Below are 13,594 nucleotides of genomic sequence, written 5' to 3' on the forward strand. Positions count from 1 at the left end.
AATGGATGTATGAATGAATGAATCACCAAATTTAGGTTATGCAGTGAAACATTGCGGAGCTTTCTGCCATCCAGCGCTTATTAAGAAACCGAAAAGATGGAGGAAAGGAGAATGCCATCTTGTTAAAATTTGTACTGCTAGCTATAGGAGACTTTAGCTAGTACCACTTAAATGCAGATATTTGCCTATATAATAATAATAATAATAATAATAATAATAATAATAATATAATAATAATAATAATAATAATAATTCAAGACTACATCTTATACATTACATCCTCTCAAAATCTTACCGTTGCCCGTAATAATAATAATAATAATAATAATAATAATAATAAAATAATAATAATAATAATAATAATAATAATAATAATAATAATAACTCAAAACTCTTTATTCATCTTATTCTTTACCTCCTCTCAAAATCTTTGCGTTGCCTGAAGTACCTACAATCTACATTAATAAAAGGCAATTAGTGCCACATTGAAAGGACATTCAATAAAAAGCCACAGATGGTTCCAACATATATGTATGTATTTCAGCACAGTTAACATTAGCCTGATCATAAGCGTATCACGGTTACATGGATGATCAGCACTTCCTAAAGTAACACAAGATATTGTCTCGTCACAATCGAAGTTCAGCCAACACAGAAAACTGGTAATTCTATAGTCCGGAAAAAAAAAGTTTGTCAAATACAATTTTGGGTACTTTTTTATTATTTCTACTCACAAGATGATCCGATTACATCAGCCTTCGTAGCCTGTAGAGTGCTGTGGTTGATTTTTACATTAACTGCATACCTCAGAAAACCGAAATCAGATATATGTGATACTCATATTTCTTGTAAATATATTTTTCTGTACTCACTAACCACACACACTCGCCTTAAGGACCTTGTGGAATTAGCAGAGTAATTCTGAAAATTATTTTCCTAAAAACTTATATTTTCTTATTTTTACGTAATTCCAATTCAGCCTTTTTCTTCACGCCTTTCCTCTTGGTAAATTTATTTTTAACGTTAGTAATTTTAGGTCATTCCAATAAGCAATATAACATACGGGTTGCATATATGTATACAAAATTATTTAAGCCAATGTAAAACTTGGATAATGTGCTGAAGCGTTTAGCCTATAGGTAAATGTTAGCACGAGACCAAATAAGTTTGCCATTAGTCAGTTTACCTTATGATTTGTCTATGATTTGCCTTTATACTCTGGCGTTGCAACTACTATGGTCATCGACAACTAATAATTCACCCAGAGACCTTATGGGGTTTCTGATTCACATACGAGAGCTAGGATCGCAAGAGCAACTGCTACGTATTTTTTGTTCTGCTGACCTTTAGAACGGCTCTCGTTTACCGTGATCCCTATATGCATTTCCAAGTTGGTGTAACCATCATGTAGTTTCTGGTAACTCGACTGAAATCTTCTAAGAATGGAGAATTTTGCGCTAGAAAACATATGTTTTTGTCCAATCAGAAACGAGCTAAACGAATATGTTTCATATTAACAGCCACGCCACCACAAAAGATAACCGATGCCAGTCTCGGCAACCATAGATACTGTCATGGCGATATTCACTCAAGTGTCCTCTATATGGAATATAACGGACTTATTTACAGAATGGGAAGTATTCAATAACTGGACAGCGACGTATGTGATTCAACGAAGGTGTCGGGAGTCAAAATAACGAAATGAAAACACTCATCACAGCATAAACATTTATCAATTCAGATTTGTCTTAGAATGTATCTTAAAAGGTACAATGATTTCGCGTATTATCTTTCATCATCTATGGTTAGATACCTCACAGATTAAACATAAGTCTATTCAAGGTTTTTCAAGATAAATCTCCTTCAGAAGATCAGGATTTCGAACAAATATCCTTTTCCTTTCTAGAAGAGAGTGTAAAGCTTATCACCTACGGCTGACAGCATTCCAGACTACGTTTCGTTTGGTCTATAGAGATTCATGACGGAAATCAGTCGATAAACACAAACATAACTTCCCTACGGATTGCAACGCTACGTTCTCAGTTCGTAATGAAACTGAGCATTGCATAAAAGACTGAGACTTCAAGAAAATAAAGAGAGGGAGAAGTAAAAGTATTTTAGATGAATAATAAAGAATCTGTTAACTCCTGAAAGTAGCTTACCCATCAGTCTGTAGTAATAGTAGTAGTAGACGGGACTAGCCTTCGAAACGGCTCCCCCGCTCGATCTTCCCCGTGTCATAACTGTCACGTATCTGAGTTCTAGTCAACATGACATCCCCACCCTCCCATGGAGGGAAGGACGATTAAATGAACAATTTCCTTCTTCTTTATGGGTGTGTGCAGGATGCTGAACTTCTACTGCACAATATGTCTTACCTCACCGCATACTTTCAACATTTGCAACCTGACAGTACAGTTTCATGGTCGATATCCAGCCTTTGTAACGGCTCTTCTGCCATGAAATCAGCGGTTGTCCAGAATCGTTCGCTTTTAAATGCAAAACCAAGTTTTTCTTTCGTGCACAATAATTACAAGGAAATTTAATAGCAAATCTTTTAACCAGAAGGAATATAAAGGGGAAAAATTCTTTTTAAAAGTCCAACCAGCTACTGAAATTAAATGAGTTGAATATAAAGAGTGAAAATGTTTTTACAATTTTCAGAGAAAGAAATTATCGATATGCACCACATCTACTGCTCATATTACCATTAAATTCAGTGGAAATTAAACAAGTACACATGAAATTAGTATTGTTAGCACCTACCGCGCGTGGACGGCAATAAACGATTTGCCTGGTTGACAGCTAATGCTAGAACCTAAATTCGAAGTAGTGCCATAAATATGGGAGCAAACATTATTTTCTGATCATCATGATTAGTACGGACGTGAGACCTTAAATGGGAATCATAAAAAAAAGGGTATCAAAACGTAAACGCTAAAAATTTATGTTGCTCTTTTGTTTGTGATGAACCGCATTTGTAGGGAAACATCAGCCTATAAATGACTCTTGAGAATTCAATGAAAGATTAACGATTGGAAGAGGAAAACACTTTGAGAGCTGCCACTGAAGCAAGACTCCAAATATATTTAAACGCAGAGAACAGCTCTCTCTGCGCCTCACATGATACCAAGAATAATTATTCCTACTATTAGGGCGCTCGCACCACCCTACATCTACTTTCTTCGGATACAGCAGACCAGAATCCCTTAGCATATCTATATAGCTGCCAATGTAGATATGATCAGTAAATGCCACACCTAAGACAATGATAAGGCATCCATAATGTACAGCATAAAAGCCATTTTCTGTCTACAGAGTGTGACTGACTAACTAGTAGAAGTCGAAAGGACTTGTGTGCTCCAACGAAAAGGCTCACTACTCAACTAAAGAGATTAGGGTTTGAAAGCAGCTTCATGTCGTAGCCTAGCTTTTCAAAACAACACTGGAAACTCTAGTGAAAAATTTGCAAAAAGAATATAGATGAAAACAGGTTTCGCATGCTGGAAGTCCCAAGACCAATTGATTCAGAAGACTAGGTTAAAAACTAGACCTAGGAAAACAAAAAGACTACTAAGATATCAAACACCACTTCATATACACCAGTTGAGATTGGATATATGCTTTGTCATTCCATCTCTAAATCAGAGAATGTCTGACAGATAATGAGGATGTATATACTAGATCTATATAACTCAGCTGAACACCAGTATTCGGATGCATCCTCCGAGGACCTACAAGCGTCTTAATAAGAAGCTACTGTAGCTTGTCTAGCATATTGAATATCTAGATGATTGTACATCTCTGGAACAACTTGCAACCATCTTGACAAAGTCTGTTGAAACCAGAGGGAATTTACAGCAAGAGTTTACTTCACAAAAGTCACAATAACTTATAAATACTGTACTTTAAGTAATTTAGGTTTATTTATATCACATTCAACAAATTACGAAACAGGATCAATCATCCTGCATAAATATTTCTTCAAATTCAAATTCAAACTGATAGGAAAATATACATTAATTTCGCAATATAATTTAATGAAAAGAAAATCTTGTTTACTTGCGTTTTTCAATGACACTCAAGAGTAATAACTATCTGATGGCAACGCAGAAGAACTCAATGCAAAAGCAATCAATATTGATACTTATCATTTAAACCAAAGTGTCATTCAAAAACCGATATAACACATTTAGTACTAACAGCATTGTAGGACACGAAGTGGTTCATTTACAGGGGGACAATATGTGCGCACTCAACATCCATCCCTAAAGTTCCCAAATTAAAGTATCTCCCCCAACCACCCTTTTGAAATTTCAGTCCTACAAGGTCTCTCAATGCAGCGTTATCCCTAAACCCAACTCACGGTCTGAGATAGATTTCTTTTGACCCTGGCACTAATCGAAACTTCATCTAAACTTCTAAACCGGCAACTCCACCAACCAACACTTCGGTAGCTGAATTAGACCTATGTTCCTGAGCAAAGTCTAGTCTCATTCCAGTCAGAATGCGCCTTTTTTGTTTTTTTTCTTTTGCCCTCAACTCAAAAAGATTGTTAGCCCCGCCAGGCGCTAGTACTAATTTCAGCACATCTAAGCGCATGAGAAATTATCACATCCCAAGGAGAAGCGAATGATGAATTAATGTAAAGTATCCCCCGTGTAGCAGTACACGTACTTGTGAAAGGACAGAAGTTCGCGTGATCGAGTCAAGTTCAATTTTCGAACTCAGGATTTCAACTCTAGATCCTTCATACAAGTTCATACTGATCATTATAATTCGGTCTCTGAAAATACAGACTATCTGTTTGAGTAATTAAAAATAGATTACTTTATTATAAATATACATTTATTAACCTGTAGATCTAAAATACTATGAGAATAGATACGGATTTCATTTGGAAAAGCTTTTTTATTTTATGAAATATATTGTATAGGGGAATCTATGTACAACACCTATTACGTTCTGGTGCAGATATATCAACAGAAAGATGCGTGATTAATACGTAATGCTGCGTGGTGACAATATATATTTTTTTTCATATTTTTATATTTTTATTTAAAAGCAGCGAAAGGCAAATCGCAAATCACACCTACAGATGCTGTGACAGCAAAAGGAAAGTCACCCACTCAAATGCTACTACAACTTAACATAGTTTATCATGGTGTGAAAAGGCGCACATTTTAACCATTTGTGCAAAAGCGTCCACACGATCGCAAAAGTAAGGTTGCCAGACATGTAGGCATAAATGAGTAGGCCTATGAGATTATAAGTCAAGATGCCCATATTTCAAGTAATCACCCTCGCTAGCAGCCCACCGACAAGATCATTGATGTAAATCACTATTCTGATACACAACATGCCTGTGCAAATACGAGTTATGACGCATATAGGCCTATTTTGGATGAGTGTCTTCGCGAAAACACACAGACATGGTCGTTGATTTAAACCACCATTCATAGACGTATGCCTACGCAAAAACGAGTTATAATGATCCTAGGCCTATCTTGAAAGAATGTCTGCGGGAAAACACACGAACATGATCGTTGATAGTACTAAGACCACGTTCAAATACTTTTCCCTTAATATAAAAGGTGTATCTATCATACCTATCCTTCGTAACTGCTTTCTCCTTCGTGAAATTCATCATAGCATGAAGGCTTAACTGCATTTACAATTATGAAGCGAATAATGATAGTTACGAGAACACAATGAAACCTGTCCGTATTTAATGGACGCCACAGAGAGAGAGAGAGAGAGAGAGAGAGAGAGAGAGAGAGAGAGAGGCTCAAGTAACAATGGCAAAACACGATGAACTTGCAAATGATTTCGCCTTAAGCTACACAAACAAAGACATTTGGAAAAATAACACTTAGCTTAATTTATCATGAAAAGCACCTAGGACCATATAAAGTACATGATGCACGTGGCATTGCTGTGATTTCTGAAAACAAAAATCATTCATATAGATTCGACCTGAGATTAAGTACGAATGTGATACAGTACACAACGAGCAACAAGAATATATATATATATATATATATATATAATATATATATATATATATATATTATATATATACTATATATATATATATATATATATATATATATATATATATAGTATATATATATATATATATATATATATATGATAAAGCTAAATCTACATTTAGGCACTGCTGTGTTTGATGCTCTTATATAAGTATATCGTCCTAATATTAACTAATAGATCTTTATCTAATATATTATATGATTATATTTATAGATGTAGGCCTATGTATATGCTCATGTATGTATGTATGTATATATGTATGTATATATGTGTGTTTGTGTGTTTTAATTAATCGGTAAATATTTACTCCATACACAGAATAATATCTTTAAACAATAAGTAACAATATGCATGTCTATTGTGCAATATAACACAAAGCCACATCTGCCTCAGAAATCACGACACCTTTTTTTTTTTAAGTAATCATAGCGATAACATTCAAGTGTATAAGAATACATTAGGTAGATCAGGATTACATACTTATAAAATTCATCTTCCCCCGGTGGTTCAAGTCATGATTTCTTCTGTCTCATTTTCCAGCAAGGCTGGAAAAGTCTTCTGGAAAGGTTGGAAAGGATCTTTCACCAGATGAAAGTTAGGTTTCCTATAACAGATATATAGACTTGATGCTAAAAAGAGTGAATGGAGAGGTCAAAGGTTATCAGAGTGTTTGAAGTGGCCTTGTATAGTTAAGTCTTTATCGGCCTATAGACGCCTAGACACAGTCTTCATTTACTTACAGAGTAAGTGTGTCCCACTGAGCGGGATACCGTACTTATAGGAAGCGTTAAGTAAAAGTGAGTGACTTTTTCAATTCCTCTAGCATGCGTCGTCCTTCAGGAAGTACCCTAAACTTATCGACTTTGCCCGGGAAGTAAAAACCCCGTTCAAATTCCAAGTGAAAGAGGGACAAACACGAAAACACCTTTTTTGAACTTCGGCCTAAGACGCCATTCAAGGAACTGCACGCGATGCTGACGATACCTGATAAACAGATAAGAAAAAAAAAAGTCTGGATTACAGAATGGAATGTTACTTCATTTTTCGAAATGGAAATAGCTATCAATCATAATTTACATTGTTTCTAAGAAAAACTTTCGGGGGTTTTAATTTTGGCAGTTTCCAAAACAACAGATTCAGTTCATTAAGTTTCAGAGATAATGTACATAAGTATATAGAACGTAAAAATGTCATCCCCAGAGCACAGTATTTGACGTTACGAAGACCAACAAGAACTGTTATATTATCCATTACCCCAAAATAAAAAAAGACATCTAGATCTGTTTACCTGATCACAATGGGTGCGAGAATGTAGTGAGTGCCACTGTGCCACAGCGTGTCTTTGGGACCCCATCATGTTATTCCAGTGGGTGATTTCGTGAGGACCTGTTGAAAGATAGTGCCAATAAGCCTTCAGCTTTGTCATAAACATCCTTTGTCAGTAAAAGGCTTTGTTGCTTTAACAAGCCATGGGATTCTTTTTATGATTTTTGAAAGACTGTGGTTTTAACTTAGGACCTAAAACGTTGTTAAAATTTCTAATATGAAATTCTACAATTTTAATCTCGAGGGAATAATTGTAAAGAAACTTTCCTTTCTATTTACATTGGTGTAAGGTTGTGACAGCATGGGGGTTGCTCCTTGACCAGTCTATATGATACAAGTACTATACTTCTGGAAGGCTGCTATTCTAAACCTAAGACTTCCGTGCCAATATCACACTGGAACCTGCACTCATAAATCACATAAGATTTCTGCATCACTCGAAATGTACTCACCAGACGGCTGCTTCCCTAAAACGACCCTGCCAATGAATTCATCTCTGATGACTCCACCATTCCAGTCCCAGGCCGTGACTACGAGAGAAGCCTCCCTAAGTTCTGGCCCAGCCACCTGGAAGCTGAACGACTCGTTGAAGGAAGGAGAGAGGGTGTTCTTTCTCACTGCAGTCTTCTTTGACTTCAAGTGTCTCCCTCGCACCACAAGAGAAACACGGACATAGGGATCTGAGGGGTGAATTCAGCAAGAGATTATTATTGACTAAGTGATGACAGCATGGAACTCTGAAGGGTTTAGAATCAAAGGACCATTGCTGACTAACTGGAATGACATGACAGGCTAAGATAGAATCGGAAGTATAGTATAAGGAATGGATATATCAAGATGCATCTCATCAGCACATTTCAACTTGTATGCAAAGTATTCCTACCCATCATCCATATCGCTCAAAAAAGTTTTTTATTTGGAAAATCTAACCAGATCCTAGTAGTATATTCTAAGCTATTTTATATTCTTAAAAAGGTGATAACAATGAACTTCTTGACATTGAGGAGTAATCTAACACAGATGCACTACACTCGGACTGATTGTACTACTATACTGACAAAAAATTTGAAGGTAATCCATTCAATAGTTTGCACATCCCCAATATGGAAAATAGCTTAATAATAATTGTTCTTGTATAGAGATACAACACAGTTATCAGTTTGGGACTATCATTCCACAGCTGTGGTCCTTTTGATGTCATATCCAATATTCTCAAAGCCATTTATAGGAAAAGTCTTAAGAAGAAAAAGAAGGCTGTACAATATGATGGACAATCCTAATACTACTGTATCAATCCACACACCATAGGGTTTTATGATTAATTACCAGCTCCACACACAAAATATTCAATAACCTGCTCCTCGTCCATAATAATTGCTTATCTACTCTAAACACAATAAACGCAGACCTGCTCCAAATGAATAATACATAACCTAATCCATGTATATTTAGTAAAAACAGACCTGTTCCATGTGCTTAATAAACACTGACCTCCTCCTCCTCCTCACACAATTAGTACTAACCTGTTTCATATTCTCAATAAATACTGACCTATTTCACATGCAGCATACAAACTCTAGTGAATGTGCTCCATAAATACTGACATTAGCGTGCAGCATAAAAAAAAACTCTACTTAATAAATACTGACCTATCTCACGTGTAGCATTAAAACTCTGCTGAATGTGCTCAATATAAACTAACCTATTTGACGTACAGCATAAAAAAAATACAGACCTGCTCCACGCGCAAGACTGGTCTGAAGCAGCTGCTTTGCCTTGATGACGTCGACATTGAGGCGTCCTGCAGTTGGTAAGTAGTTGAGGGACAGAAGCAGTTCTCCATACTCCTCCACCTCCTGAGGAGTAAAATTGTGAGATGCATTTTCTTTTGAAGGATCTTTCAAGGCATATAATACCTTTTATCCAGTGTTATCAAAATTAATCCCGTGTCTTATTTCCTTCTACAAAGACGCATTGTTCAATTACTGTTTCTTGTTTCATGTATTGTGTAAGTATCTTCGTACCAATTACTATTTAATGCTGTTACATGTACTTTATACAGAATTTTATACCAATTACCACACCTGCAAAATGAATGCATGATTCCAATGGTACAAAAGTCAAATGTGATACAAAACCAAATAAAGACCATACGACTACTGTAAGCAAATGCCAAGGAGCAAATAAAAAAAATAGCATTCACTATCAGAATTTTCCACTCTGTGACCGGCTATGATACATCGTGAATACAGTCTATTGATTTTAAAGATATTAATTTTAAAGCATACCATTTATAGTTTGAGCACTCATCAGAAGACTGACTGAAGAAGAGTAGTGGACAGATAACAGGGGGTTAGTTAGAGTTTTGAAAAATAATTCTAAGTTATCTCATTTGCAACATGATCATTCATCAAAAAATGTTACTTTCCAACAGCTGGACGTGGATATGATGGTGTATGGAAAGGCAAAGGGATGCAGGAAACTGTGGAAGGTGGTTTGGCAGTGGATAAAAAAAAGTAGAAAGGTAATGGAAAAGCATGTGGTAGTGCCAAGGCAACCCTACAAGCTTCACAGAAAATAACTTGATTTTAAAGACTCGCATTTACAGTCTATGCACTTGTCAGGAAAAATGAACATTCTATTATTAAGACTGATATATAATTATTGTACAGAGGAGACAGGTGTACAGAGAGTTGTATAGTACCAGTTACAAGATCTGGACAGATCAAAGTGACTTCCACAACGAAGACCTACCATGCTGCACTGAGCGAGTGGTCTCCACATCCGCGAAGGTCTCGCCAAGTTAACGTTTTGTAAAGGCAGGAGAACATGACCCACGATGCAGTGCCGGGAATACTTGTCGAAATCTTTCACTTTCAGCTCGAGCGTTCGACGGACCACTTCCTTATATGGGATCTGGAATTGATTGTGGGATGTTAAGAAAACAATTCAAACAGCCAATTCGTAAGAAGACAGGACTTTAAATGTCTGAAGCAGCAGGTGATGATAAAGGTAAGGAAAATGTTATAGCCAAAATGGGGATTGGACAAAGTGGCCATTAAAATCCATCCCACAGACCTCTGGGTGCTTCCTAAGTCATTTAACGAAATGCTCTTTGGAGACATGCCTTAATTAAGTACTGTATTCTATAAAAACAATTGCACAACCACACTCAAAGAAGCACTCATAAAAAACCATCCTGCAAACCTTTAGGTGATCACAAACATCAAGCTGAGAACCCCTGCCCTCAACATGGTTTAAGATTAAGGAGTGTTGGGCAGTTCACTTTCCATTTGTGGCTTTCAATTTGTTTTTATTCAAATAACTTTGTAGTGCAAAAGCACAATGACATAGTAAACATTCAGAACATGTCAAAAGTGCCTTCAAGTTGTTGTCCTTACTTCAAAGGAGAAAGTTTCCTCAAAAACTGGGTCTTGGGTCTTTCTCTTGACAGTTGTCTGCCGAGAATTCTTGTTGTCGGGTAGAAGGGAAACCTGTTGGAAGGACATAATATTTTCAGAAATATATTTATCAAATGATACGTCAAATTTGGCAAGTTATTATGGCCTATTGATATATATATATATATATATATATATATATATATATATATATATATAATATATATATATATATATATATATATATATATATATATATATATATATATATATATATATATATATATATATACGCAGGCAGTCCCCGGATTACGGTGGGGGTTCCATTCCCGGCAGGGCGCTGTAAGCCGAAAATGGTCTTAACCCGAATCATCATAATCACAATGGGGATAAATAGCAACAGTGCTGTGAGTCCGGGTTACAGCGCCGTAAAGTAGGTTAACAGTGCCGTGAGGCAAGCGCCTTAAGTCCGGAACAACTTAAGCCGACCCTGATGTAACCTGGGGACTACCTGTAGTCATATATATATATACACACACATATATATATATTTATTTATATACACCCACATACTGACTTTGTTATTAAAATCTAATTACCATCATCACCACCATTAATCCTTTTTCCGTTATTTCCTCCATCTGCATACTCCATTCCCATTTTGTTTTCCTTACTCTGATGTTGAGTCGCATTTCTCTAGACATATGATGCTTTCTATCAAGCAAGCACAAAATAAATTTTGTGGTGATTTGCTGATTGACACAGAATCATCTGTATCTTTTCAGACAGGTTTCCATCGTGACTTCAGTCCAAGCTTTTTTTTTTTTTCATCACAGGCCACCTTTCCTCGTCATAAAATCTACGAAATATAATATAACATTCTTCCTGCAACCCACTACTCCACTACTTACTAAAAACTTACTTGACAAGACCCAGTTAGCATTAGTTATGCAACTTGATTAAAAGTTGAACATTCTACAAATTTCTAGGTGTGAGAAATGAAAGCTAAAGTTTCTGATACTTTGCATTTACATCAGTACTGATTTTGAAGATGAATTTTTGGTCTTACCTTGACATATGGATTCGAATGGGACATGTCACTACGATCTTTGCAAGCCGGGCGGGGTAGGTCAGCAGCCTCCAATACCTGAAATGTAAATACTTTTATTCTACCTATCTCTATATCTCATTTACGACTATCATATATATATATATATATATATATTATATATATATATATATATATATATATATATATATATATATATAGTACAAGAAATATACATTTTCAACTACAAGAGGATTTTACTTCATTGTGGATTGTATCCCCATATATATATATATATATAATATATAATATATATATATATATATATATATATATATATATATATATATATATATATATATAGATATAATATATATGTGTGTGTGTGTGTGTGTGTGTGTATATTATAGTATATATATATATATATATATATATAACTAAATATTTAAGAACTCGGGAAAGTTGAACTTATTTAGTCCTTTTCTTAATTCATTTTTTAATTCTAATCTTACTTTCTCAATTCCCTTTACATATTTTTATTGTTTCTTCACTTCTCTTGGCATTCCGTCACAGATTCCTCATTTCCCTCTACAATCGTGTCATTAATTCCTCATTTCCCTTTAAATCTTTTATTTTGATTTCTCACTTCCCTTTAAATTTTGTATATTGATTCTTCATTTCCGTTTTCAATTTTGTCACTGACTCCTCGTCTCAACTTGCATTTTTTCACCGATTCCTCATTTCCATTTACAATCTTGTCACTGATTCCTCATTTCCATTTGTATTCTTGTTTATTAATTCCTCATTTCCATTTGCAATCTGGTTATTAATTCTTCATTTCCATTTGCAATCTTGTTATTAATTCCTCATTTCCATTCGAAATCTTGTTATTAATTCCTCATTTCCATTTGCAATCTTGTTATTAATTCCTCATTTCCATTTGCAATCATGTTATTAATTCCTCATTTCCATTTGCAATCTTGTTATTAATTCCTCATTTCCATTTGCAATCTTGTTATTAATTCCTCATTTCCATTTGCAATCTTGTTATTAATTCCTCATTTCCATTCGAAATCTTGTTATTAATTCCTCATTTCCATTTGCAATCTTGTTATTAATTCCTCATTTCCATTTGCAATCTTGTTATTAATTCCTCATTTCCATTCGAAATCTTGTTATTAATTCCTCATTTCCATTTGCAATCTTGTTATTAATTCCTCATTTCCATTTGCAAACTTGTTATTAATTCCTCATTTCCATTTGCAATCTTGTTATCAATTCTTCATTTCCATTAGAAATCTTGTTATTAATTCCTCATTTCCATTCGAAATCTTGTTATTAATACCTCATTTCCAATCTTGTTATTAATTCCTCATTTCCATTTGCAATCTTATTAATTCCTCATTTCCATTCGAAATCTTGTTATTAATTCCTCATTTCCATTTGCAATCTTGTTATTAATTCCTCATTTCCATTTGCAAACTTGTTATTAATTCTTCATTTCCATTCGAAATCTTGTTATTAATTCTTCATTTCCATTAGAAATCCTGTTATTAATTCCTCATTTCCATTTGCAATCTTGTTAATAATTCCTCATTTCCATTCGAAATCTTGTTATTAATTCCTCATTTCCATTTGCAAACTTGTTATTAATTCCTCATTTCCATTTGCAAACTTGTTATTAATTCCTCATTTTCATTTGCAATCTTGTTATTAATTCCTCATTTCCATTCGAAATCTTGTTATTAATTCTTCATTTCCATTT

The 13,594-nt window shown here is 34.9% G+C and overlaps 1 protein-coding gene across 1 annotated transcript in view; it reads right to left on the reverse strand.

Moving 5' to 3' along the window:
- Positions 1 to 6,149: 6,149 nt before the first annotated feature.
- Positions 6,150 to 13,594, reverse strand: part of LOC135206108 (synaptotagmin-17-like) — a 45,368-nt gene continuing 37,923 nt past the window's right edge. Inside the window, exons 6-12 of the mRNA XM_064237341.1 lie at positions 11,851 to 11,928; positions 10,782 to 10,874; positions 10,135 to 10,296; positions 9,116 to 9,236; positions 7,833 to 8,060; positions 7,343 to 7,440; positions 6,150 to 7,038 (exon numbers count right to left, since the gene is read on the reverse strand). Of these exons, the coding sequence (XP_064093411.1) occupies positions 7,009 to 7,038; positions 7,343 to 7,440; positions 7,833 to 8,060; positions 9,116 to 9,236; positions 10,135 to 10,296; positions 10,782 to 10,874; positions 11,851 to 11,928 (810 nt within the window). The 3' untranslated portion in view covers positions 6,150 to 7,008. The remainder of the gene's footprint in view (positions 7,039 to 7,342; positions 7,441 to 7,832; positions 8,061 to 9,115; positions 9,237 to 10,134; positions 10,297 to 10,781; positions 10,875 to 11,850; positions 11,929 to 13,594) is intronic.

This window comes from Macrobrachium nipponense, chromosome 29, assembly GCF_015104395.2.
Source record: "Macrobrachium nipponense isolate FS-2020 chromosome 29, ASM1510439v2, whole genome shotgun sequence".
NCBI lineage: Eukaryota > Metazoa > Arthropoda > Malacostraca > Decapoda > Palaemonidae > Macrobrachium > Macrobrachium nipponense.